Source organism: Pithys albifrons, chromosome 12 (genome assembly GCF_047495875.1).
Source record: "Pithys albifrons albifrons isolate INPA30051 chromosome 12, PitAlb_v1, whole genome shotgun sequence".
Taxonomy (NCBI): domain Eukaryota; kingdom Metazoa; phylum Chordata; class Aves; order Passeriformes; family Thamnophilidae; genus Pithys; species Pithys albifrons.
The window spans coordinates 20,845,487-20,870,523 of NC_092469.1; the positions used below are offsets into that span (position 1 = coordinate 20,845,487).

Sequence of the window (25,037 nt, forward strand, 5' to 3'; positions counted from 1 at the left end):
GTCCCTCTCCAGCTCTCCTGGAGCTCTTTTAGGTACTGGAAGGGGCTCTCAGGTCTCCCTGGAGCCTTCCCTTCTCCAGGTGAACACCCCCAGCTCTCCCAGCTTGGCTCCAGAGGAGAGGGGCTCCAGCCCTCAGAGCATCTCCATGGCATCCTCTGGACTCACTCCAACATCTTCCCATCCTTCTTACCCTGGGGTTCCCAGTGTGCTGAGTGTGATCTCTTTGAGGCTCTGCCTGAGTGTCTGTTCCCAGATTTAGACACCCAAAGCCAAGTGTCCCTGGAGCTCATTCCCTCCTTTTCTTTTGTGATTGGAGTTAACTTTTTTCTGGAAAGTAGAGGATCCAAAACAAAAAATAGCCAACCCTTCATGGCAGCAGTCACTTTCCTGTCTGACTGGCTGCTCCTTTATTAAAATCCCCTTTTCTCCCATGAAACTGTCCTCCCCAAGAAAACAACCTGGTGTTGAGGATGGTCCTTCCCTCCAGGATAAGAGAAGAAAAATAGGGATGCAGACTGGTCACCAGCATGCACAGCATGCTCCTGCAGCTCCTGGCTGGTTTCTAGGGAAATCTTGGGAAAACCAGGTGCTTAGTGCAACAACTGCAGACCTGTTTTCCCTCTGGGATGTGTGTGTGTGTGTGTGTGCAGGAGGCTGGGCAGCCCTCCCTCTGCAAACCTACGCTGTTTGTGCCTCCAGCTAGAGAGGGAAGGGGGAAAAGGGGGGGACAAAATCTGTGTCTTTTTGATGAATTCAAGATTGTTGCTCTTTGGAGTAGCCTCTGAACTCGTGGTGTTGCAGAGGGGATGTGCTGTTGCTCTGTGCTCTTCATTCCCTGGGATTTGCACTGCTGTCTGCCAATCCCTCCATCTCTCATTTCCATCCCAGTGAATCTGATTATTTTTATTGTATTAACGCTGTTGACAGAGTTGCTTAGATCAAAGTCCCCTCCAGCCATTTCCAGGGAGACTGCTGGGTTTCCACCTGCTGTCATACATCCAACTGGCACCGAGCCCTCGGAGACCAAGCTGAGCCCAAAGGAAAGATGCCTCTGGCCGTCTGTCTCCTGTCCCTGCTGCACCTTCCCAGCTGTCCCCGGCCCTGCCAGGTGAGAGGCAGCCCCCAAACACACTCCGGTGCTGCTGGGCAGGAAGGAGGGAAGGAGGAAGTTTTTTAGGATGAGTGTGGTGAGACCCTGGCACAGGTTGCCCAGAGAAGCTGTGGCTGCCCCAGCCCTGGAGTGTCCAAGGCCAGGTTGGACAGGGCTTGGAGCAACCTGAGCTGGTGGGAGGTGTCCCTGCCCATGGCAGAGGGTAGAACAGGCTGAGCTTTAAGGTCCCTTCCAACCCACACCATTCCATGATTCTGTGAGCAAAATCAAACACTGTGAGCTGGGGGAAAACAGGTCATCCCACTCCCTGATGTTTGTCCATCCCTCCCCCCTCCCTCCCTCCCTCCCTCCCTCCCTCCATCCCTCCCTCCATCTCTCCACCCCTCCCTCCATCCCTCCATCCCTCCCTCCATCCCTCCCTCCATCTCTCCCTCCATCCATCCATCCATCCCATCCAACCCATCCATCCATCCAGCCCATCCATCCCATCCATCCCTCCCTCCCAGCCTGGCTATGCCTGTGTGGCTCAGGCTGTGGCACTGTCACATTGTGTTATCCCTGCCCAGGAGGCACCAAGTGCCTGTGGAGGCTTGAGGAAGGGGACAGAGGGTTTGGAACATGATGCCCAAGCCCTGCCCATTTTCCCACCTGTTTTCCTGCCTGCACAGGGTGTTTTCCCCACAGGAATCTGTCAGCCCAGGGCAGGCCAGCTTCCATTCACATTTGCCCATACAGCCAGAAAATTAGAATCTGGTGTATTCAGGGAGATTTATTTTCAATTACAGGTTAAGGCTGAGACATGAAATAGCACCGGGTATGAAAGTAGTGCATAAATCCTGCAACAAATCCATGTATCTCTGCTCCATATAATAAGATTTTATTGATTGCTATATTGTATCTGTCAGAATAAAACTCTCTTAATGCATGCATCAGGATGGGGAAGATAGAGAGCTTGGTGGGAGTGGAATCTGATTCAAGAATCAATGCACTTTGATTAATATGTTGTTAAGAAAGTAAGAGTTATTTAACTTGTTTGATGCACATTTCGAAATGATGACTCATATCTTTTAAGTTTCTTTATTTAAGCTGCATTTAAAAAAAAAACCCACAACCTTTGTAGCTGTTTTTCACATTGTTCAGTCTTGGTTTATCACTGAATTTTTGCTGGACTCTTTTACACAGGTCACAAACCCCCCAGAATTCCATTCAGAGTAATTCCTATGGCCCAAAACACTTCCCATATACCTTTGCTGAAGGGTTTAGAGGGAGATTGGGGTGGACCTCGTGTCTCTTTATTCCTTCCGGGTGTTCTGCAGTGAAAGAGGGAGATCCAGGGAAAGATTAAAAAAATAAATTGTTTTTCCAGTGTTATTACAAGGACAGGCACCAAAGCCAAGCCTGGGCTTAGCTGGGAACATCCCCCTCAGCACTGAATTCCCAGCTTGCTCCAGAAACAGAACATGCTCTTGTTGCAGCTGTGAATTCCCAGTCAAGGGAAGGATCCCAGTGACTCAGATTGGTTCCAGACACCTCCTGGTGTCTGTCCATCCCCTTCAGACTCAGCTCTCCAGTCCACAACTGCCACCAGCTGCAGATCTTTGCCATTCCCAGCCTGGCTCTTTGAGATTCCATAGAATCATAGAATAGTTTGAGTTGGAAAGGACCTTTCAAGGTCATCAAGTCCAATCCTTATCCAGACCAGAGCAGCAGGAGGGGCTGGGAGGGCTCAGCCTGGAGAAAATGAGGCTCAGAGGGACCTTCTCGCTCTGCAATCCCTGCCAGGAGGGGGAACAAGAGACAGGACAAGACTGCCTGAGGTTTTCCAGCACAGAGGAATGTGGAATTTGTAGGAGAGGCCCTGGGCAGGTCATCCTTGGCCAGGCACAGCCCCTCCCTCCTCTGGGGCTGCTCCCCAAGGAGAAGGGGCAGGATGCACCCCCATCCCTCTGGCACAGGCTTTTCCCAGCCCTTGCCTGTCCCCTGGGACAAGCAGGTGTTTCCCTGCCAGGGGAATTGCTCACATCCGTGGGTGGAGCACAGACACCTGAAAGAGAAAACACTTGAGCCTGATCAAGGCAGATTAAAAATAGAAATGCATCTAATTAGCATCCTAATCTGCAGGTTTTCTGTTTGTTTGCAGTGGCTTTCCTAGGCACAAATCCAGCTAATGCAAATTCTATTTTTGAAGAAATGATTCCTTAATTGTAATGTGTTGAAATGATGAGAGTTGCCGGTGTGGTGATCCCACCGGATGGAGCGTGGGCTCCTCCCTGGGGGAGTTCTTGCAGACCCTGTCAGGAATAAGCTCATGAGTGGGGCAGGGTGGCAGCACTCACCTCTTCCTCTGAGCAGCTTAGAGCTTGGACATACATCCTGTAAATGACATGAAAGGACACCCCCAAAACTACCAGGTGGATCCCAAACACAGCTCCATGTGCTGCTGTAGGAAGGATATCCCTCAGGATATCCATGGGGCAGGACCAGCTGTGTGCTGGGCTCACATCTCCACCCAGCCCTCATTTAAGAGGTGTTTCTAGAAATAAAAATATAAAGATAAAATGGTTTCTAGTACACCAGCCTTTGTCACCTCCACATGTTCCTTACACACACACTTCAAACAGTTTCAACAGAGAAATCCCTTCTTTATGCTTCCTGCCTCAGTATTTAATGTTTCTCCTTGAGGATTCAGTATTTCCAGGTTTGCCCAACAGCTGGAATTCTTGGGGTCATCAGGACATGGGAGGGGTGGGACAAGAACTTTACCATCCCTTCCAACCCAAGCCATTCCATGATTCCCTGATTCTGTGATTCCATTTCCTTCACTGCTTGTGAAACTGGTGTTTTCTGCAGCTCACAGTGACTTGGGATTTTTGTAGCTGTAAATGAGAGTGGCTTTTGGCACAGAATCTGTTTACTTTCCAAAGCTCTGCTCTCGTCGTATCAAACATCTTGGATGCCAACCCTTTACTTCTCTGAGAACCTCTGCTACACAGAGTCTGATTTCCAGAGGCACGGAGCAATTGCTCCCCAGCTGAGAGCTGGTGGGAACAGCAGGCACCTGCACCTCCAAAACCCAGGCTCTTCCCTCTCACTCTGCTTTTACCTCTCAACCTGTGCTATGGCAGTGCTGCTTTCTCAGGGAAGGGAGAGGGGCTGGAATGAGCCCCTGACTGCTGGGAGTGATTCTTCCCATCCCATCCCATCCCATCCCATCCCATCCCATCCCATCCCATCCCATCCCAGGGATTTAGGAAGAAATTCTTTGTTGTGAGGGTGGGCAGGCCCTGGCACAGGTTGGGCAGAGAAGCTGTGGCTGCCCCATTCCTGGCAGTGTCCCAGGCCAGGTTGGATGGGGCTTGGAGACACCTGGCAGGGGTGCTTGTCCTTCGTGCTTGGGTGGTGATGGTGGGTGTCTTCAGTCCTGACACTTCCCTGTCACCAGAAAGGTCCAGCTCAAGAGAAAATTGGTTGAAAATAGACCTTCCTTCCACCTTTGGTTTCACAGAGTCGCAGAATGGTTTGGGTTGGAAGGGACCCTGAAGATCATCTCATTCCAACAGCCAGTGCCCTGATTTTCTTCCTTCCTGGAAGGGAGGAGAGTGAGGGATCACTTTTATCACGCATGATCCAAGGCATGGTGAAGTTTTGTTGGGTGCTGAGCTGGTGTTAATGCTCAAAGACAAGCTGACCAATCTCTGCCTTTGAGAAGCTCTTTACTTTTCCCTCTGGGTTTCGCTCAACACAATTGAGAACATATTTAGTCCAACTGATGCTTTTGTGCTGTAAGCAAAAATGTTGCCTTCTTTGTATTCAAGCAAACAATTTAGGGCAGAAATCTGTCCTCATGTCCCACATGGCTCTGCCAACACCCTCCCATCATTATCCTGCTTTATTTAATCATTTGCCTCACCAGAGCCTGGGACAGGTCACTGCATGGACATGGACATGGACATGGACATGCTCCCTTTAGTTAAGGTGTGATCAATCCCTCAGTGGTCAAGGAATCACAGAATATTCTGAGTTGGAAAGGACCCACATGGGTCATCAAGGCCAACTCTTAAGTGAATGGCCCATGTGGGGCTCAGACCCCCAACTGTGGCCTTACTAGCACCACACTCTAACCAGCTGAGCTAATCCCAGGCTCTGCAGAGAGCAGGGGGGTTACTCTAATATTTTTATTACCACCAGTATCATTTTTGGTTACCACACTCTTCAAAGCTCCACCAGCCACATTCAGCTGTGCAGCCACACCTTGGAGCATTGACTTATTTATTACTCTTTGAGTTTTCTTTTTCATCTCGTTGTCTGCAGGGACTTCCATAAATATTTAAATGCTAATGTGAAAAAAAGAAACGTTTTTCATTTTTTCTTACCCATTTTCTTTTCTGGCTGCTCCTCTGGGCAAACCCATCTGTGGTAATTCAGGCTGGAGGGGCAGGGGGGTCCCTGCTCAGCCTACTTGTGTCATATCAGTCACCCCTGAGCTCCTGCTAATGAGGAATGAACCTACAAAGTCTTGGCTGCCTGGTTTGCAGAATTGCCTGGTTTATCCACTGTTTTCCATCAGAGCAGTGTGGCCCCCATGGAGCAGGAGGTGCAGCCTGGAGAGTCTTCATCTGCTCTGAGGGCCTGGAGAGGCTCCTGGTCATGCTGAGCTGAAGAATTAGATAAAACTGAGGGGCAGCACCTCTGCCAAGGGCAGACAGGACCTGGGGTGCTGCCACTTTGTCAAAGCTGAGTTTCCATTTGGTGCTGTCCTCTCCTGGCTGGACACCAGTGCCAGGACTTTGCTGGCATATGTCACATAAGGGTGTGTGATGCCAAGGCTGGAGCAGGGACCATCTGCAGCAACTGCTGAGGCGCCAAAACAATAGCACAGAGAGAAGTCTTTGTATTTGGTAGCCAAAACCTGCTGCCCAGTGGGATGTGCTGGGAAGCCTGGCTGGCAGTGGGTGGGAGAGGGGGTGGAATGTGGAGGGGTTGCAGTGGATGGGGCTTTTCAAGCTCCCCAAAGTGTCTGCAGGTGAAGCTGAAACTGCTGGCTCTGCTCATGGGTGGGGTTGGAGCTGTCAGTGCCCTGCCAGCCCTATACCAGCCTTACACCAGCCCTACACCAGCCTTACCCCGGCCCTTTGCACCCTGAGGGGTCCTGCATGCAGGCCTGGTGCAGCAGGAAAGAGATAAGAGAGGGTGATGTCTCAGTGCTGCTTTGCCTCCTTCCCTGTGCTCAGAGAAGGAGGAAAGTCCTCTTGGGAGCAGGGAAGGGTCTGTATGGTGGAATGAGCCCTCTCACAGTGGCCAGATCAGGCTTGTGGAGGGGGAATTTGGAGGGTGAAGGAAATGGGATGTGCAGACAGGCCAGGAGGGTCAATGAGCACCACCCTGATTCTCACCCTGCCTGAGAGGTGCAGGAAATTTGAGAAACCTTTGGCAAATACAGTGAGGGGAAGGAATCACTGATAGATCAGCCAAGACAAGGGGTAGCTGCACTGCTGAGTCCCCAGTGTCCTTGTCCCCTGGCTGGAAGCAGAGTGGGGGAGAGCACAGCTCAGGGTTACTGGGTTGAATTACACTTGTCTGACCTGCTGTTTTCACATCCCAGGCACCTGGAGGTGCCGCCAGCACTGCTGGCACTGCTCCACTCCTGCTCTGCCAGCACAGCCACCCAGCCAGGGGGGCAGTGCCTTATTAGCACAGCTCTTTGTGAGACGCCCTTGAGTGATTTATTTTTTTTCCAGGTGTAAATGCCAGGGGAGGCTGTTCCAGTGCTTCCCATTCTTTCATCTCGGCAGGGTTTTGCCCTTTCTCCCAGCGTGGCTCTGACAGCAGGCTCAGCACTGCTGCTGCTTTTGGAATACAAAGTTCCCTGTTACAGAACATGACAGGAATTCATTCCAGGCTGGGGCTTTTTTTTATTTCTGATTTTTTTGCCTTTTTCTGGATACTCCAGGGCTCTCTGGAGAAGTTTTGTGTGAGAAATCAGTTGTTTAACTCCTTTCTCCTGGGAACAGGCAGCTCTCAACAGACCCAGTGCCTTTCATGGATCAATCATAGACTCATGGAATGTCCTAAGTTGGGAGAGACCCACAAGGATCATGAGTCCAACTCCTTGCCTCTCACAGGACACTCCTAAAATCCCACCCTGTCCCTGAGGGTGTTGTCCAAGCACTCCTGGAGCTCTGGCAGCCTCTGGGCTGTGCCCACTGTCCTGGGGAGCCTGTTCAGTGCCCACCACCCTCTGGGGGAAGAACCTTTTCCTGAGATCCAACCTAAGCCTCCCCTGACATGAGTTCACATGGATAGATGGAAAGGTCTGCAGAACACGATGCAATTCCCATTCCCTGCCCAAACCTGGAGCGAGGACCCAACACATGGAGGCTTCTGCATCCCTCCATCCCTCAGCAGCAGCCACGAGGGCAGTTGGGGGGTCTGTCCCCCCCTCTCCAAGCACACAGCACCTGCCATTAGTACTGATGGGAATCAGGGAGCGCAGGGAGAGCCAAGGATGCCCCTGAGCTACAAATCTACTTGGCAATTTTATTATGTAAATAAATGGTGCTGCACATCCACCTGCTGCCGCCGCTGCTCCCGGTGCTGTTCGTGGCAAGGTGCGTAAACAAACAGCGATTCCCTTCTAATAGATTTATTTCCTTTCTCGTGAGCCATTAAATTACCTCCAGATTTCTCACAGGGAGAAATCTGTAACAGCAGCAAAATCTTGCTCTGCCTCGGTGGCCAGTGGCCTGCAAAGTGTGACAGCCACTGACGGCTCTCAGGTGTTGTTTTGGGAGCAGCCAGTGCCACCCTGGGGATGTCCCTGTCTCTGGGTGCTTCCATTCTCAGTGCCTTCACAGCCCATGTCTGGAGATCCAGACCACAGTGGGAAGGGCTCTTCCCTTCTAGGGAGTTGAGGCAGGTCTTGCTCTGGATCTGGAAGAGGCTCTGGGATGGGGTTTCACAGAATCCCAGAATGGTTTGGGTTGGAAGGACCTTAAAGCTCTTCCCATTCCACCCCTGCCATGGGCAGGGACACCTTCCACTAGGCCAGGTTGCTCCAAGCCCTGTCCAGCCTGGTCTTGGACACTTCCAGGGATGGGGCAGCCACAGCTGCTCAGGGAATTCCATTGCAGTCCCTCACCACCCTCACAGGGAAGAATTTATTCCCAATATTCCACCCAAATCTCCCCTTTTCCAGTGAAAAGCCACTCCCTGTGTCCTGTCCCTCGATGCCTTGTCCCAGGTCCCTCTCCAGCTCTCCTGGAGCCCCTTTAGGCACTGGAAGGTGCTCTCAGGTCTCCCCAGAGCCTTCTCTTCTCCAGGGGAACCCCCCAGCTCTCCCAGCCTGGCTCCAGAGCAGAGGTTCTCCAGCCCTCAGAGCATCTCCGTGGCCTCCTCTGGACTCGCTCCAGCAGCTCCACATCCTTATGTTGTGGACCCCAACTGGAACCTGCACAGAGAGCACAGCTCTGTGCTGAGCTCACCTGCCTGTTCCAACCTCAGGGACATATCTCGGGGTGCAGCTGCTGAGCCCTCTCCTCCCTCCCACTCCTGGGCCCCGCTGGAGGATTTTGGCAGAGGATTGTAGTGCTGGTGCCAGGAAGAGCTGCCAGTGCCAGGATAGCAGCTGGATCGAGGAGCGCAGTGCTGGCCCTTCTGCTGGTGCCAGTGTCTCTGCTGGGCAGGGCTGGGACACCTGGAAGGGCTTTGTCCTGGACCCACAGATCGAGCAGGAGCCCTGGGAGCTGCTGGGGAGGCAGTTTCCTCCTGAATAATTGGTGTGGTATTAATATACATGTGGTTTTTTGAGGAAGTTTCAAACGCTGCCCCTCAGGAGCCTTTGATGCTTTATTAATGCTCGTGGTGCACACTGAGCCCTCGGAGCACCACGGCAGGAGCAGGGCCTTGGAGCAGCCCATTATTTTTGGGCAGTGCCCTCTCTGAGCCCAGGGAAGGCATTTGCTGGTCCAGGTGGCCAGGTGAGGGGAGATGGACTCGAGTAGCCCCAGAGAGCCCCTCCAGGCTGTGACACACTCCAAAGGCAGCAACAACTTGGACTTTGGGAGACTGGGAGGTCTCACTGATGTGACCTGTGCAGGCTGGAAAAAGTGTGAACAAGCAGGAATTCAAGATTTCAGCTAGACTGAGTTTAACAGGAACTTTCTCAGATCCTGTTGAAACTCAGAGGATCCAAGAACCTACAGAAAGGACAAGACCAAGGGTTGGGTCCGGTTAGGAGCCAACTCCCTGATCAGGAGGTGGACCTGGTGATCCTTGGGGATCCTTCCAACTCAGGCTGTGATTCAGTGATGAACTTTGATGCTGGGAGGCTGCTGGAGGTGCCCAGTGTTTTCCAGCTGCCTTTCCCTACTGAAGCATTTGAGGACATGAGGCAGCAGTGGGGGAGCAACTGGGAAGAAAAGCTCTGAAGTGCTGGGAGGATGGGAGTGAGTGGGAAGAGGAGAGGAGCCTTCAGGCAGGTGACCTGTGGGAGGTGGGACACGTGCTGACACACAAGGAGCCAAAATCCAGACTTCCACAAGTCTAATTACTGTTAATTAGCTACAATTAGTGCTTGTGACCTCTGCTCATAGCCAAGATGGCTGAGAGCTGGGACAAACGTTCCTCACTTCCTCGCAATAAATCAAGGCAAAGTTGGGCTGTTATTCAGCCTATCATTTAGCATTTCATTAAATAGATCTGTACACATAAATCATCCCTGCCTAGGAGGTGTCAATCCCCCTCAGGAGCAGGGATGCCTCCAATCAATCCCAGCAGTGCAGGGGAGGCTCCAGATCTTCCCGAGCATCTGCCAGGTGCTGGTAACTCCTCACTGGTTAAACACCCAGTATTCAACCAGAGAGTTACTCATAGTGATGGTGGTGTTGATCCTGAAGGGAGATGTGGCTTGGAGAGATGAGGTTTGTTGTGGTTGGGTGAGGTGGGATTCCTGAGATGGGAACAGTCTGGAAGGTCCATGTTGGAGCCAGCTCGCAGCTTCAGCTGGGCTCTGCTTTGCTGCAGCATCTTCTCCAGTCTCTTCTTCCAAGGAACAAGCAGCAGAACAAGAGGTAACAGCCTAAAGTTGTACCAGGGGAGGTTTAGGTTGGATATTGAGAAAATTCCTTCGCCAAAAGGGTTGTCCAGCCCTGGCATAGCTGTCCAGTGCAAAGGTGGAGTCTCATCCCCAGAGGGATTTAAAAGCCATGTCGATGTGGCACTTGTGGACATGGGTTAGTTCTCCTTGAAAGTGCTGGGCTAATGGTTGGACTGGATGGTTTCAAGGGTCTTTCCAAGCTAAACAATTGTGTGATTCTCTCTTCTAATGGCAGTACATTCCCACAGCACACCCAGAGGAGGACTCGGCCTCCTGCAGCTCTGGGGCTTTGTGGTTGGGCTGCCCAAGGGCTAATGGGAGCAGCCCCAATTTGCCCATGCGGCACCACACGTTCAGTGCCCTCCCTCTCCCAGTGCTCCATAAATAAATTCCCCCAGTCCATCCCAGCACACTGTATCAATCTTGTTTAATAGACTGGAAAGCTTATTGCATGGCAGCGGGTCGCAGGGAATGTCGAGGTGATGGATTGCGCCTTCCCGGAGTCGAGCGTCGTTGATATATAATGAAATATTTATGATTTATTCCAGCTAATAAACTGGAGTGAAGTGTGTGATGTATGTGAGCAGATGGGGGATCTATGGATGCAGTTTTCATGGCATGGGGGGAGGGAAAGGTTGATAACCGTAACGGAGACGCATCGCTCAGCCGCCCATCCCTCAGCCCGTCCCGGTCGGCACTTGGTCGCAGAGGGGATGGATTATCTAATTCCTATAAACAGCCTTTAGCAGTTTATAATCATTTATCCACCCCACGTGGCTTTTTGCCAGCACAGGAGCCTCTGGGAATGGGAAGAAACCATTTCTTTGAGTGTTGGGCTTGGGGCTGGGAGCTGCACAGGGAGCTTGTGCCCAGAGGGGTGGGAAGAGAGGCAGAGAGACCACGGGAATGTCACTGCTGTGCCACACTCAGCAGCCTCCCAGCCCCACTGCATCTGTGTTACCTGCAAAAAATAATTCCCATGGATCTGGGAGAGTGGTGAGATGCTGAACTGTCCTGGAAAGAGCAAGGAAACTTGAAAGCACATGAGAGATGTGATGGGCACAAGGAGCTCTTGGCTGCAGGAGCATTCCAGTGCCTGGGGAGGAGCATTTCTGGGATCTGCTCCTGGACCTGATTTGCAGGCAGGAAAACTGTGCTGGAAGGAGGAAGATGGAGCAGGACCTGCCTGCCAGCTGTGGCCCCACAGCTGCCTTTGAGTGGTCAGGATGACCATCAGAAGCCCCAGCTGGGCCCCTGCATGTCCCCATCCAGCCGTGTGTGCTCCAGGGTTGGAGACTCACTCCCACAATACTCACCAGACAAAGGGGGTTTGAGTTCCCAGAGTTTGGCTCTGCCCTCTGAAGTGGTGAGGATCAGGATCAGGGCTCAGGCTCTTCATCACCTGCCTGGAAAATAAATAATTTTAATCACCAAGGTGTGTCTCTTTGCCAGAGGGTGAGTTCTGCCTCAGGCTGGGATGGACCAGGAGCATCAATAACCATTTTAGGGAAGTGGGAGGCAGGCAGGAGTTAATCCCAGGGTAGAGCAGAGATGCAGAACCTCCTGCCCACTGCTCCGTGGTTTGCAAGGCCACTCCTCATCCCACCGAGGCCGTTCACATCCCACCAGCTGTTCCCATTTCTGCCTAATTAGCCCCTGGATCTGTGTGCTCAGAGATCCTTGGCTGAAAGGCACCAGAGAAGGACAAAGAGTGATTATTCTGACAGCTTCCCTGCAAGCTTCCCAGGGGTTTTCCAGCTGGGAGCCAGCCGGTGCCCGACACCCTGACACGCCATTGGGGAGCAAGGTCAGGCACAGAGGAATGCAGGAGAGTGAGTGTCTTGTTCCAGCTCTTCTCTCTGGAGATGAGGGATCACAGTGGCAGAACAGCTGACAGCAGGGAATTCCTCCTGGAGTTCAGGGAAATAAACCTTAAAGGCTCCCAAAAGAGCAGGGTGCACTGTGTGATCCGAAGGAGCTGTCCTGGCTGTCCCCTGCCCTGTCCATGGATGGCATGGGGTGACTGTCCCCAAAGGAGCTGCCATACAGGTCTCCTCTGTGGCCCTGTAGGTCAGACTCTCCTTGAAAAGTGGCTGAGACATTCCTGCTTTCCATTCCCACTGTCTAAGGAGCACTGGGCTGAGCTCTGCATGGTGTATTTGAAACCCAAGACTTTGCAAAAAATCAGGAGTGATTCATTAACAGCAAAAGTCTAATTAATATTTGAAAGTGCTCAAACCACATCCTGCTGCTGGCAGGGAAGAGCCCACCAGCATCCCCACCACCTCTCCGGCCCCTGGAGCTCCTGACGAGAACATTAACAGCCTCCGGAGCAGGAGGGTGAAGTAATCAACAAATTAATTTCCTTTTCAAAGGGGAGTTTTGCTGTTTCTTGGTATTTTCTGCTGTGCAGCACTTGATCTGTTGGAGTTGTGACAGGAGTGGGGAGACATCCAGAGTTCCTGTGGGGTGCCCTGGGGGTTGGAGCCGTGAGTGTCCCAGCAATCCGGTCCCTCAGGGGCCACGTCCTCAAGCTGGGTGAGGTTTGATAACACAGAAAGCCAGGCTGAGGCTTCCTCCTGTGACTCCACAGTTGTACATTGTTCTGCTTCCAATGCTCCCTGTGTGCTTCCAGTGCCTCCTGTGTGCTTCCAGTACCTCCTGTGTCCTTCCAGTGCTCCCTGTGTGCTTCCAGTGCCTCCCGTGTGCTTCCAGTACCTCCTGAGTGCTTCCAATGCCTCCTGTGTGCTTCCAGTGCCTCCTGTGTGCTTCTAATGCCTCCTGTGTCCTTCCAGTGCCTCCTGTGTGCTTCCAGTGCCTTCTGTGTGCTTCTAATGCCTCCTGTGTCCTTCCAGTGCCTCCTGTGTGCTTCCAGTGCCTTCTGTGTGCTTCTAATGCCTCCTGTGTCCTTCCAGTGCCTCCTGTGTGCTTCCAGTGCCTCCTGTGTGCTTCCAGTGCCTTCTGTGTGCTTCCAGTGCCTTCTGTGTGCTTCTAATGCTCTCTGTGTCCTTCCAATGCCTCCTGTGTCCTTCCAGTGCCTCCTGTGTGCTTCCAATGCCTCCTGTGTGCTTCCAGTGCCTCCTGTGTCCTTCCAGTGCCTCCTGTGTGCTTCCAATGCAGTGTTCATGCACCCACTAGTTCTATCTTAACTTTTTCAGTGTTGACTGGTGCTGGTCTGAGCCCACAGTGTCCTCACCATGCCCCCAGTGCCTGAGGGGGACCCAGCAAAAGGCTGTGCCTGAGGTTGGACCCAAATCCATGTCACTGGCATCTCTTCCCTGCTGCTGATGTGCACAAGAGCTGCTTTGCTGACTGTTACCAGTGCTGGATCTGCCCAGTGACACAGCCAGGGAGGTCCTGAGTGAGTCTGTCACATCACAGCTACAGACAAGCAGGTCCACTGGGATTGATGCTCCTGGGCCAGGCTCTGCTCCAGGGGTTGGACTGCGTGGCTTTGGTTGGCAGACCTCAGAGCGTGGATCCTCAGGTGTCCCTGCTGTCCTGCCTCCCACCTGCTGGGGTGGAGCCGCTCGGGAAAAGCCTGCCATGTCCCTTCTGGGATCTCTAAACACAAAGGAATAGGTGTGTAACTAATGTGGGCTGTGGAAACAGCTCCCAGGAGCCGGGAAAGGCTGTGTGACAGTTTGCAGATCGGCGCCGCGCCGCGTTGCTCCCGGGTCGGCTCCGTGCGCCAGATCTCGGCTCGCACGTCGCTGCCACACTGTCACTGCCACACTGTCACTGCCACACTGTCACTGCCACAAAGCTGGTGACACGTGTTGCCAAACAGTCTTCCAGGTTTCTGAGTGACATCTGTCCCCGGGGAGCAGGGGCAGTGTGCCTGGGGTGGGCTCCTCCTGGGCTGCCAAACCCTCCGTGTGCAGGGCTGAGGTCTCGGATCAGGGAAGCTCCATGTGCCAGACCCACTGCGAAGGCAACACTACCCCTGTTCATTTAGTTTTTCCAGCAGATCATAAGACATTCCTGGCTCTCCATCTAGACTGGGCTGAAGTCACTGGTTCTCATGATTTACCTGAAAAGTCTTTTTTTTTTTTTTGGTGCATATTTCAGCTATCTCAGAGCTCCCCGAAGCCACTCAGCATTTCATTTCTCCAGCCAAAGTGTTCTTTTGGTCAACAGATGGGTCAAATATTTGCTCAGGACACCTTTGATGTGGGAATTGTGCCGTGTTTGCCAGGAAAAAGCTGCCCTATGGGCGAGGGTGCTGGCACAGGGAGGCTTTCATCCTGTAGCTCAGCTCAAGGAGCAAAGAGGCTCTTGTTCCCCACGTCCTGGGAAGCAGCTCTGGCACCGTGTTGGTCACAGGGAGCTCTCTGCACTCTCTGGAGGAGGTGCTCAAACCACAGCCCGTCATGGCAGAGTCTCAAGGGTCCTTTTGTCCTTGCAACAAAGATTTTGCAACTTGAAGAACCCCATTGCAGAAGTCTCTGTGGCTTGAGTTGGGAAATGTTGGTCTCCATTGCAGTGTCTCCTTCTGCATCTCCCTGTGAGGGTGGGCAGGCCCTGGCACAGGTTGCCCAGAAAAGCTGTGGCTGCCCTATCCCTGGGAGTGTCCAAGGCCAGGTTGGACAGGGCTTGGAGCAATCTGGGACAGTGGAAGGTGTCCCTGCCCATGGCAGGAGTGGGATGGGATGAGCTTTAAGGTCCCTTCCTACCCAAACAATTCCGTAATTCTATGATTTTATATACATAAATATATATATAATTGCCTGTAACTCCAGCAAAGGGCAGCCTGTTCAATATGCAGCTCAGCAGAGCCTTTAACATTTCACAGAACAGATGCCCACTGAGCATCTTGAATCAGATCCAAAGGTAGCAGTGACTGCTGCTGTCAGGGAAACAATAATCCCACGGCCTCGGCAGCACCGGCTGCGCCGCACTCCGGCACGGAGCCACGTGCCATGGAGGGGCTGCTGCTGCTGGTGGCTTTGTGGGATGAAAGGAGCCGGCTGGAGGTGGCCCAGGCAGGCAGAGGTGGGGTGTCAGGCACCATCATCCTGTCATCAGCCAGAATTCCCTTCCCTGCACAGCTGGCTGCGAGGAGGGAAGTGCTGGTTGTGGCTCCGAGCTGTGGGGAAGCATCCAAGCACAGGCACAGTGTCCTGACCCTGCTCTTGTGTGCTGTGCTGATCCCTGTGCTGGAGGGAGGAGGAGGGAAAGGCTGAGCATGGAGAGGGAATGGGATGTTACTGGAGTGCAGCATCCCCCAGCTGATGTCTGACATCAGTCCTGCTGAAACCAGAGCAGGACCAGGCAGCTCCAGAGGCAGAATGGGCAGGAGCAGGATCACACAGGCATGGACCCCACTGTTGGATGAACTCCTTCCATCACATCCCTCCTGCCCCTGCACCACCACCACACTGGGTACTCCCTGGAAACACCCAGGAGCCAAATGGAAAGGAAGATGGGCAGGAATGTGGTTTGGAAAGTGGTGTTACCTCATGGGGAAGAGATCTGTTCCCTGCTCAGAATCCCCCTTGTCACCTCTGTACTGACACCAGCAAAATGCCCAGAGCCTGCTGGGCAAGGGCACCATGGTCTGCATCCCACTGGATGCAGCAGCCTGATGGAGCAGGAAAAGCTGGAGCAGCTGGGATGGATGGAGCACAACACCAGCAGCAGAGCTGCCTGCAGGAGCTGGGTGGGCTCATGGGGCACAGGGACCCACATTGGGACCCCCAAGGAGATGGGCACAACCCTTGCTGTGGGCCCTTGGGATAATGCCAGGTTGGGAAGTGACTCTCTCAGCACTGTTTGCCTGCAGCAAGTGGGGAAGGGTCTTTAAGCAAAGACAGCACCGTTTTAACAGGTCTCCCTGGCCTGGGAATTCCCTGCTGGCTGGGAGGCAGGGAATGCTGGATGTGCCACTGCACAGGCTGCCTGATGTGCTGGGCTGGGAGCAGATGGTGCAGGGCAGAGGGTAATGTGGTTCTCCTCATGGATGGTGGTCCCCTGGAGCACGCTCTGGCCTGTCAGTGAGGGAAGTGACAGCCAGGCCCTGGCACTGGGCTGATGGGAGGGAGGAGACAGAAGGGAAGAGACAGGGGAATTACAGAGTTCACCCCAGCAGCTCTCAACAGTCACAGTAATAATGGCACTTACCCCCTAGAAGGATGGAGGAATCCGTGTGGGAAGCAGTCACAGTGGTTGTGGGGAGCAACAGGGAGGGGGGCCCTCTCCCTCTCCATGTTCAATCTGAAGTGATTCTTCCTCCTCTCCCTGGCTGTGGGGAACACCTGGGAGAGGAGAGCTTTGGGAGAACATCTCCTCCAAAAAGGACATTTTGCAGGTGGCAGTGACATTTCTCAGTGTGGGACACAGCTCCATGGGCAGGTGTGAGCAGATCCTGCCTGTGCTGCTGGCATGGCTGGCAGGATGGGATGGGGGCACAGGGATGCTGGTGAAGGCCATACAGGGATGCTGGTGATGGTGCACAGGGATGCTCATACCCTCTGCCAGCCTGGTTCCAGTTGTCACCCAACTGGGCACAGATCCCATCCTAAGGACCCTGCTCCAGCACTGAGCTCCCACGTTGTCTTGGCACAGCTGGCACAGCCCTGGGAGCTTGGCCCACTGCCAGCTCAGGTGTTTCATTGTGGTGCAGACAGGCCCTGACATCCTGCTGCTGCCAGCAAAGCACAGACGTCCCATGCTGGAAATGGGATCTGGGGCCAGGCAAGATCTGTCTGTGCCCTGTGTGGGGGGCACACCCAAGGCCCTGGTGACAGGCTCTGCCCTGGGAGTTTGCTTTGCAAACAGGCTCCAGCGAGACCAGCGTGGCTGACACCTCCCCACAGACTCAAGGACACACAGGGATAAGAATTAGGTCCTTTCTCAGTGTAAGGAGAGATAATGGAAGCAAGTCATCCAGGCAGGCACAGAGCCCTTCAGCTTTCACATCAGGAGACCTTGGAGCAGAAAAACCTTCCCCCACGCAGGTCTGTCTCATGGGCTCGACCACCTCCCTGTCCCAGGGATTGTTCACCCCATCAGAGCAGAGAGAAATGCAAATGTGGCCGTTTTCCTTTGCTTACATCCCAAAGAGCAACGTGGGAACTGCCTGTCGCTGAACCAGGGCTGAATTCCCTCTCCTTCCCCATCTTTTGTGTGTCAATAAACAGCTGCTGATCTCCCTGCTGAAAGCTGGTGGCTCTCTGCCCTCCCAGTGCCACCACTTAATTAATGTTCCCTCTCCCATCCTCTGTCAGTCACACACCACAGCGACCCAGGGGCAGGAGGCAGTTCAACCCAGCAGCCACGAGCTCCTTCCCACCCCGAGAGCCCCAGTTCCAAACTCTCCCACAACTTCAAAATATTCCAGACAGCCTTCAACATTCACACAGTGCCAAGGGGCAGGCAAATACAGGAACAATTAATCATTCCCTGGCTCAGCTGAGCTGCTCAGCATTTTGGCATGTGCCAGCTGAGCAGGGGAACAGCTCTTTTGGGGAGCAGCCTGGATTTCAGGACTGATCCTGATGTTTCATTGCTCTGACACTGTAAATCTCTGGGCATTTGCTGCCTTTTCAGCACCACAGGTAATCTCTGGGGTGTGCCAGACAGGTCAGACCCAGCATGTTGCTCAGGACAGGCTCATCTTCCCAATGTCATCCAACACCTTTTTTCATAGAATCACAGACCAGTTTGGGTTGGGAGAGACCTTAAATCCTCATCCAGTTCCACTCCCTGCCATGCTCAGGGACACCTTCCACTAGAACAGATTGCTCCAAGTCCCATCCAACCTGGCCTTGGACACTTCCAGGGATGGGGCAGCCACAGCTTCTCTGGGCACCTGTGCCAGGGCCTGGCCACTCTTACAGGGAGGGATTTCTGCCCAGTATCCCATCTCACCCTGCCTGCTGGCAGTGGGAATCCATTCCCCCTTGCAGCATCACCAGAGTGCCACATTGACATGCCAGGAGAGGCAGAGGGGGGCCAAAGGAGTGGCCTCTGATGGAGCTGCTTTGCTTTGCAGGAGACACAGCCGTGTACAAGGACGGCGTGTACTGGATCAGGGGCCGCACCTCGGTGGACATCATCAAAAACGGGGGGTTCAAAATCAGCGCCCTGGAGGTGGAACGTCACCTGCTTGGACACCCCCACATCACAGGTACTGCCCTGCCCTGTCCTGCCCTGGGAAGGGATGGAGCCTGGGAACACAGCCCTGGATCAGTGGGAGTGTGAGGCTCCCAAGGGCTCGTGCCTGGAGCGCCCTCCCAGCCCTCCCACGAGCGAGGCTGGTGTGAGTGAAGTGTCTGCATCCCTCAGTGACTTCTCTCCCAGGGCCAAAGCCCATGGTCATGTGCTGAGTCAGCATCAGCTCCTGTCTGATTTTGGAAGTGAGACTATAATCAATCTGCCCTGCCCTTGTGCATGACCCTGTACGAGGGGACAGAAGTGGCACCCCCAGCTCCACATCGCCCTCTGCATCATCTTCCTCCCTGCTGACTGTAAATTGCTCAGCTTTTCCCACGGTAAAAAGCTCTGTCCTTGTGTTGGCACAAAAGTCTACAGTGTTTTCCTGTACTGACATCCCGTGGCATTTTCCTCCCCACCCACGGCTGCTGCTGAACCCCTCCTTGTACCCACCTGGAGCGCAGAAGCTGCTCAGGGTCCTCAGTCCCCCCTGCTCTCTCTCCCTGCAGACGTGGCTGTGATCGGGGCCCCGGACATGGTGTGGGGGCAGCGGGTCAGTGCTGTGGTGCAGCTGCGCAAGGGCGAGATGCTCTCGGTGAAGGACCTGAAGGACTGGGCCAGGTGAGGTGGCACAGGGAGGTGAATGGTGGGGGACACGGGAAGCAGGGTCAGAGCCAGCACTGTCCTCATCGTGTCATAGAATCATGGAATCATAGAATGGTCTGAGTTGGAAGGGGCCTTAAAGCCCATCCCATTCCACCCCTGCCATGGACAGGGACACCTCCAACCAGCCCAGGTTGCTCCAAGCCCTGTCCAACCTGGCCTGGGACACTCACAGGGATGGGGCAGCCACAGCTTCTCTGGGCAGCCTGTGCCAGGGTCTCACTGGTCTCACAGGGAAGAATTCCTTCCCAATATCCCATTTAACCCTCTGGCAGTGGGAAGCCATTCCCTGTGTCCTGTCACGCCAAGCTCTTGTAAACAATCTCTAGCTCTTGGCTCACATCAGGTACTGGAAGGCCACAATTAGGTCACCCCAATGCCTTCTCTTTTCCAGACTGAACAATCCCAGCCCTCTCAACCTTTCCTCATAGGACAGGTGCTCACCATGCTGCCTAGTGGCTGCTCATCCCTAAACCTCCTGGCAGGGACACTGCTGACCCCAACAGATCCCTCCATCCCCCTCCTGTGGCTCTGCAGATCCCCAGGTTTTGCTCTGGGGGTCCCTGGTGCAGGGCAGGGGCTGTGCTCAGCCCCCCATGTACTCTCCTGCCTGCCCCCCTCTCAGAGTGTTCCCTGCACGTCTCTTCCATCGCTGTCCCCAGCTCTGTGACAGAGATGTTGCTCTTCTGCCCTTGAAACCAGAGCCCCAGAGGGTCCGGCTGCGCTCCCTGCCCAGTGCCAGCTCCAGGCACTGCTCCATCCCCCCCACCTCTGCCTCTCACCCTGTCTCTCCCCTTTATTTTTGATGTCACTTACATTCACTTGGCCCCTTTCCTCGCGCTCCCTGGCAGGAGACACATGTCCCTCTTCAGAGTGATTCATTTTGCGGCTCTCGCTCCGATGGCGCTTCCCGGCGACAGGCGCCATCCCGAGTTAGCGGATCCATATGGCCGGGTGCTGGTGGCAGCGGGGGGAGGAGGCCAGGCAAGGGCTGAAGGGCTCAGCAGACTTGGCATCTCGCATTAGAGTCAGTGCCAGGACGCTGCCTGAGCCGGGCACAGCCCCAGGTTGGTGACACACGGGCGGCAGAAGGCAGGAGAGACCTCCCTCCGTGCACTGCAAAGGGCTCAAAAGGATGCTCGGTGCTCAAAGCCCTCCCCTCAGCAGGAAGGCTCCTGTGGGCTGAGATGACTGGCAAGTCACCTGCACACTCCTGGGGAGGTGACTCACCTGCAGGCTCGGTCCTCAGCACCAGGAACACGTGGGGTCCAGCATCTGTCACTCCGCTGCATGTTGTCCCTAAAAGGAAGGATCACTGAGTCCATCTCACTGTTTGAAGGGTCTCCATGCCCCCTCCTGAGGAGTAGTGGGTGTTTTGGGATGCCCCGTGGCAGAGTTGGCAGCACAGGCGGCTGCTCCCAAAGGGCAGCCGGGGATGACCCTCATGGATGAGCTGGAGGTGACAGGTGGAGCCAGGTACTGGTAACAAGGTCCATCTCCATCTCAAAGCACAGTAAGTGCTGAGCCAGGTCCAGGTGCCACCAGGGAGCACAGGCAGGAGCAGAACAGAGCCAGAAATGAGCTGGGAAGGGTGGGGGAAAGGGCTCTCAGGGGCAGGGAGAGGGCTGGAGACAAGCCCTGCACCCCTGAGAGATCCCCAGGGATAAGCTGCTCCCTGCAGAGAGCTCCCACCACACATCTCCAGAGGGGCTTGGAGTCCAGGACTGAGCTTAGCTGGGCTCCTGGGGCATGGGTGGGATCTCAGGTGGAGGGCTGAGGGTCCCCTGAGGGCTGTGGGTGCTCTGGGGAGGCTCAGCCCGTGCTGGTCCTGTTGGGCTGTGACAGACTGAACCCCTGTGTTGCAGGGAGACCATGGCTCCGTACACCATCCCCACGGAGCTGATCGTGGTGGAGGAGATCCCACGAAACCAGATGGGGAAGGTGAACAAGAAGGAGCTTCTACAGCGCTTCTACCCAGCCTGATCCCTGGCCCTGGGCCAGGGGGAGCCCTGGGGATGCTTGGCCCTGATCCACTGCCAATCTGCCTCCAGTGAGGTGCCACAGAGATCAGCAGTGACAGGTCTGGGCTCACTGCATCCTGATCCATGAGTAATGTGCAGTAAAAGTACGATTTATACCACCTGGCTGAGCTGAGCCAGAGCTGCAGGGTTAGGGTTTCCTTGTGTGGTTCCCTCCACTGCAGCCCCTCCATCCAACCCCACCCCATCCCACCTGCACAGTGGTCCAGCTCTGTCCATCCCAGCCCACAGCAGCATCTCCCAAGGCCTGACTTCTGGTATTTCAATCTCAGAAGGAATTCTGATGGGGACACCAGGGACACCCAGAGCTCACCAGCCATCCCTGACTGTCCCATCCCATGGGCTGAGCACTCCAGCACATGGACACGTGTGGATCTGAGCACCGGCAGCTCGTCCCGGCCTGCGGGAGGGACCGAGCGGATCCTTTGTTAAAACATCAACGATGCAGTAAATTTTTTAACTTACCAAATAGATCAATATCAAATTATCATGTCTCGCATTCATAACTCTTAAGCAAGCAACAATGGAGAGAGACAAGGTCACTGGAGAATAAATAGCAACGAAAGCTCTTAATGATCTATCATTCTCGACAACCCTGGGCACCCCGCACCAGCCCCGTGACAAGATCATTAATAAAACTCTGCAGGAACGCTATCGATTGCTTTGATGGATGATCACAGGTAGCAAATACTGTAAAACACCTGGTTGTCACACACAAAATGAGTAGTTTGACTCACGCCTCAGCATGGGGACTCAGCTGTGGCTCTGCTGGGTTTGCTCCTCAGTGGTTTCCACAGGGCCTGTGGTCAGTGGTGACCCCCAGTTTGGGGCTGCCATCCATGTTAGACCCCTCTGCTCCCACCTCCACTGCCCCAGTGCTATTCATCCCTATAGATGGGTCCTATTGATTAAAGGCCTTGTTAAAGCACCTGGTTATGGTGCCCTGGCACCCAGGCTGGGAGCTGAGCCACACGAAGATGGGGTGGGGTGTCTTGCTGCCACTGGATGATCATGGAGAGCTCCAGGAACACCAGCACAGCGAGGCCCTGGGGATGGATGGGGGTCTCCAGGGCCCTGCTCCCCCTGGATGAACATGGAGAGCTCCAGGAACACCGGCACAGCGAGGCCCTGGGGATGGATGGGGGTCTCCAGGGCCCTGCTCCCCCCATGCTGCCTCCAGCAGGGGGGCAGGGGGACTGCGTGTCCCCTCCTCTGCTCCAGGCGCTTCGCTTGCGAGCCACGTCGGCATTGACGGTCGGATCATATGTACACAACCATTCAATTACCCCGTAATGGCTACAGGCGATTAAGCCATCAATCTCCTTCATTAAGGCCTGCCAGACCCAGCCCAGCATCACCAAATAAAACCATTAAAACAACAACAACAACAACCCAAAGCAGCAGCTTTAATGCATGGGCTGCAATGCCAGCCCAGCTGACAGTTCTGGGGGTGTGCCTGACCCTGAGGCACGCAAGGATCCACTTACCCCGGTGGGCATCACCCTGGTGGGTGTCACAGGGAGATGGGGGCTGCCCACCCCTCCATACCTCCCCAGCTCATCATGCCAGGACCTGCTCTCATGCTTTATAGCTGACATTATCTTTTATTGCCATATAAAATCGAAGCTCCAGTGGCTTTATGGGGCTGTGCTGGTGTGTGGCATCTCTGCACTTCCAGCTGCTCCCTCTGCCCTTGCTGGGCACTGCTCCCACTCCCACTGCACCCCACATGGGGGACATGACTGGTCCCACACTGGGGACATGACTGGTCCCATGGCACCCCACTTTAGGGACATCGGTGGTCCCAACACACACAGAGCAGGGCACAACTGGCCCCAGCACCCAAAGCAGTTGCACTGGTCTGGGCAGATCAGAGAGTGTCAGCTGGGAGGGGGGTTTGGGGACCCTCCAAAACAGGGTGACCCAGCACAGCAAGGAAGGTCCTGCTTGGACTCAGCACCTGGGGGACATCAAATCACTGCACCCCAGTGGGAGCCCCGGTTGCAGGGGGAGAGGGGCGAGGGGTGTCAGTGCAGGGCCAGCAGAGCGGGGGCTGCAGCACCCGCTGCTGTGCTACAACCGGGGACACGCCAGGGGCAGCTCCGGCCCCACGAGCGGGGCTGCCGCCTTGTCAGAGCCTGTCACATCTGCCACCCCCGCGCCCCCGCGCCGCGGTGCCGGTGGCAGGGAACATCTGCTCGGCCGCCCCGCTGCCACGGCGCGTTAGGGTCAGGGGCAGCCGCCAGGACCCCCGGCCAGCGCCGCCGGCGCGACTCCTCGCCGTGACACTGATGCGGGGTGACAGGGCGGCGGGGCCGACGAATGGGATTGGACAGACGGACGGGCAAGTGAGCGCCGCTGCCCACGCCACGGCCCAGCCATGCCGCGGGTCACCGGTGCCCGACGTTCACCCGCTCGTGACACGTCCCTGTGGACACCGAAAGCCCTGCCACCACCGCTCAGCTCCCGGGTATGGACAGGATACATTCCGCATCCCTCCTTCTCCATCACTTTCCCACGCCTTGTTCGCCATCCCCATGTCGGTGCCCACCACTGGGAGGGCAGCGAGGGCACCTGTTTCCGTGGAGGTGACAAGACTGGCCGGGGGCATTCGCAGCTGCCAGGCAGGGACGCAGTGATGGCACCAGTGTCACCGACACAGCACACAACCCCTTGCCAGATCCTGGGCTCCGTTCCCCGGGAGGGCAAGAGCCCCTCGACCTCTTCGCCCTGCCCGTCGGGTCGCGGTTCTCCATTCCCGCTGCACCGGGACCGACGGGCGAAGGACGCTCCCCGGTGCGGCACCTCCGGCGCGGAGACCACCGATGTCGGGGCTGGTGGCCGGGACGATGCTGCCACCTGGTGCCACAGCATCGCGACAGCGCCGGGACCGGGGTCGGGAGAAACACTGGGACAGGCGCTGAGGGTCGGGAGAAACACTGGGACCGGTCCCAGGGGTCGGGGGCAGCAGCACCGGGACCGACCTCAGAAATCGGGGAAAACACCGAGACCGGCACTGAGGGTCGCAGGGCAGCGCCGGAACCGGCCGCAGGGGTCGAGGGCAGCATTGGGATGGGGAGACCCACAACGCGGGGGCCCAGAGTCTTGCCGGGACTCCCGGAGCAGCCCCCGGCCGCTCCGCCCGGTGGGAACCCACCGGGACCAGGAGACCGTGGGATACGGCCGTTCCTCTCCCGACCCCACACTGGGACCGGCCCCGACGCCAACGCAGACGGCACCGGCACCGTGAACGGCCGGGGAGAGTCGGGCGGGCTCCCCGCGACGGGAGGAGCGACGGAGCGCGGCGGGAAGAACTGGTCCCGGTCACTGTCCGTATCCCGGTCCTGTTCCCTGTTCCTGTCCTTGTTCTCGTCCAGTTTCCTGTCCCACTCCGGTTCCTGTCCCACTACCGGTGTCGGCCCCTATCCTTGTTCCTGTTCTTGTTCCTGACCCTGCCTCGGTACCGGTGCTGGTGCCGGTCCCTGCCCATGTCCCGGTGCTGGCCCCTGTCCCTGCCTCGGCCCCTGTCCCTCTCTCGGTCCCTGTCCCTCTCTCGGTTCCTGTCCCTCTCGCAGTACCGGTCCCTGTCCCTGTCCCGCTGCCGGAGCAGTCGGGGGGCAGCGGGCCCGGGTCTGCCCCTCCCGCCCGCCCCGTCGCGGCATCCCCGGAGCGCGCCCGGCGCCAGCTGCACGTTCCACCCGCGCTGCCCGGGGCTGCGCACCCCCGGCCCCCGATCCCCCGATCCCCGGATCCCTCGCCCTGGACAGCAGGAACACCCCCGCGCCCCTCCTCGCCCCCCGCATCCCATCGGCGGGCCCCTCGGGCAGGGCAGGGGGCACGGGCTGCGGGCCGGGGGCGGCGGGGCCAGCTGCCCGCGGGGGGGGCCGGTGCCCGCAGCACATGTGCTGTCACTCAGCCAGTCCCGCCGCTATTTTAGCTCGGGGCCGGCGGCCGGGCTGTGCCCCGCTCCGCC

At 55.8% G+C, this 25,037-nt stretch overlaps 1 protein-coding gene across 4 annotated transcripts in view; it reads left to right on the plus strand.

The window, feature by feature from the left end:
- ACSF3 (acyl-CoA synthetase family member 3) overlaps positions 1-22,189 on the plus strand; it is a 59,204-nt gene extending 37,015 nt beyond the window's left edge. For all 4 annotated transcript variants that reach the window (XM_071567438.1, XM_071567440.1, XM_071567439.1 and 1 more), the window contains 3 exons: positions 18,202-18,336; positions 18,872-18,983; positions 20,891-22,189. In XM_071567438.1, coding sequence (XP_071423539.1) covers positions 18,202-18,336; positions 18,872-18,983; positions 20,891-21,008 — 365 coding nt within the window. In that variant the 3' untranslated portion in view covers positions 21,009-22,189. The remainder of the gene's footprint in view (positions 1-18,201; positions 18,337-18,871; positions 18,984-20,890) is intronic.
- The last annotated feature ends 2,848 nt before the right edge of the window (positions 22,190-25,037 follow it).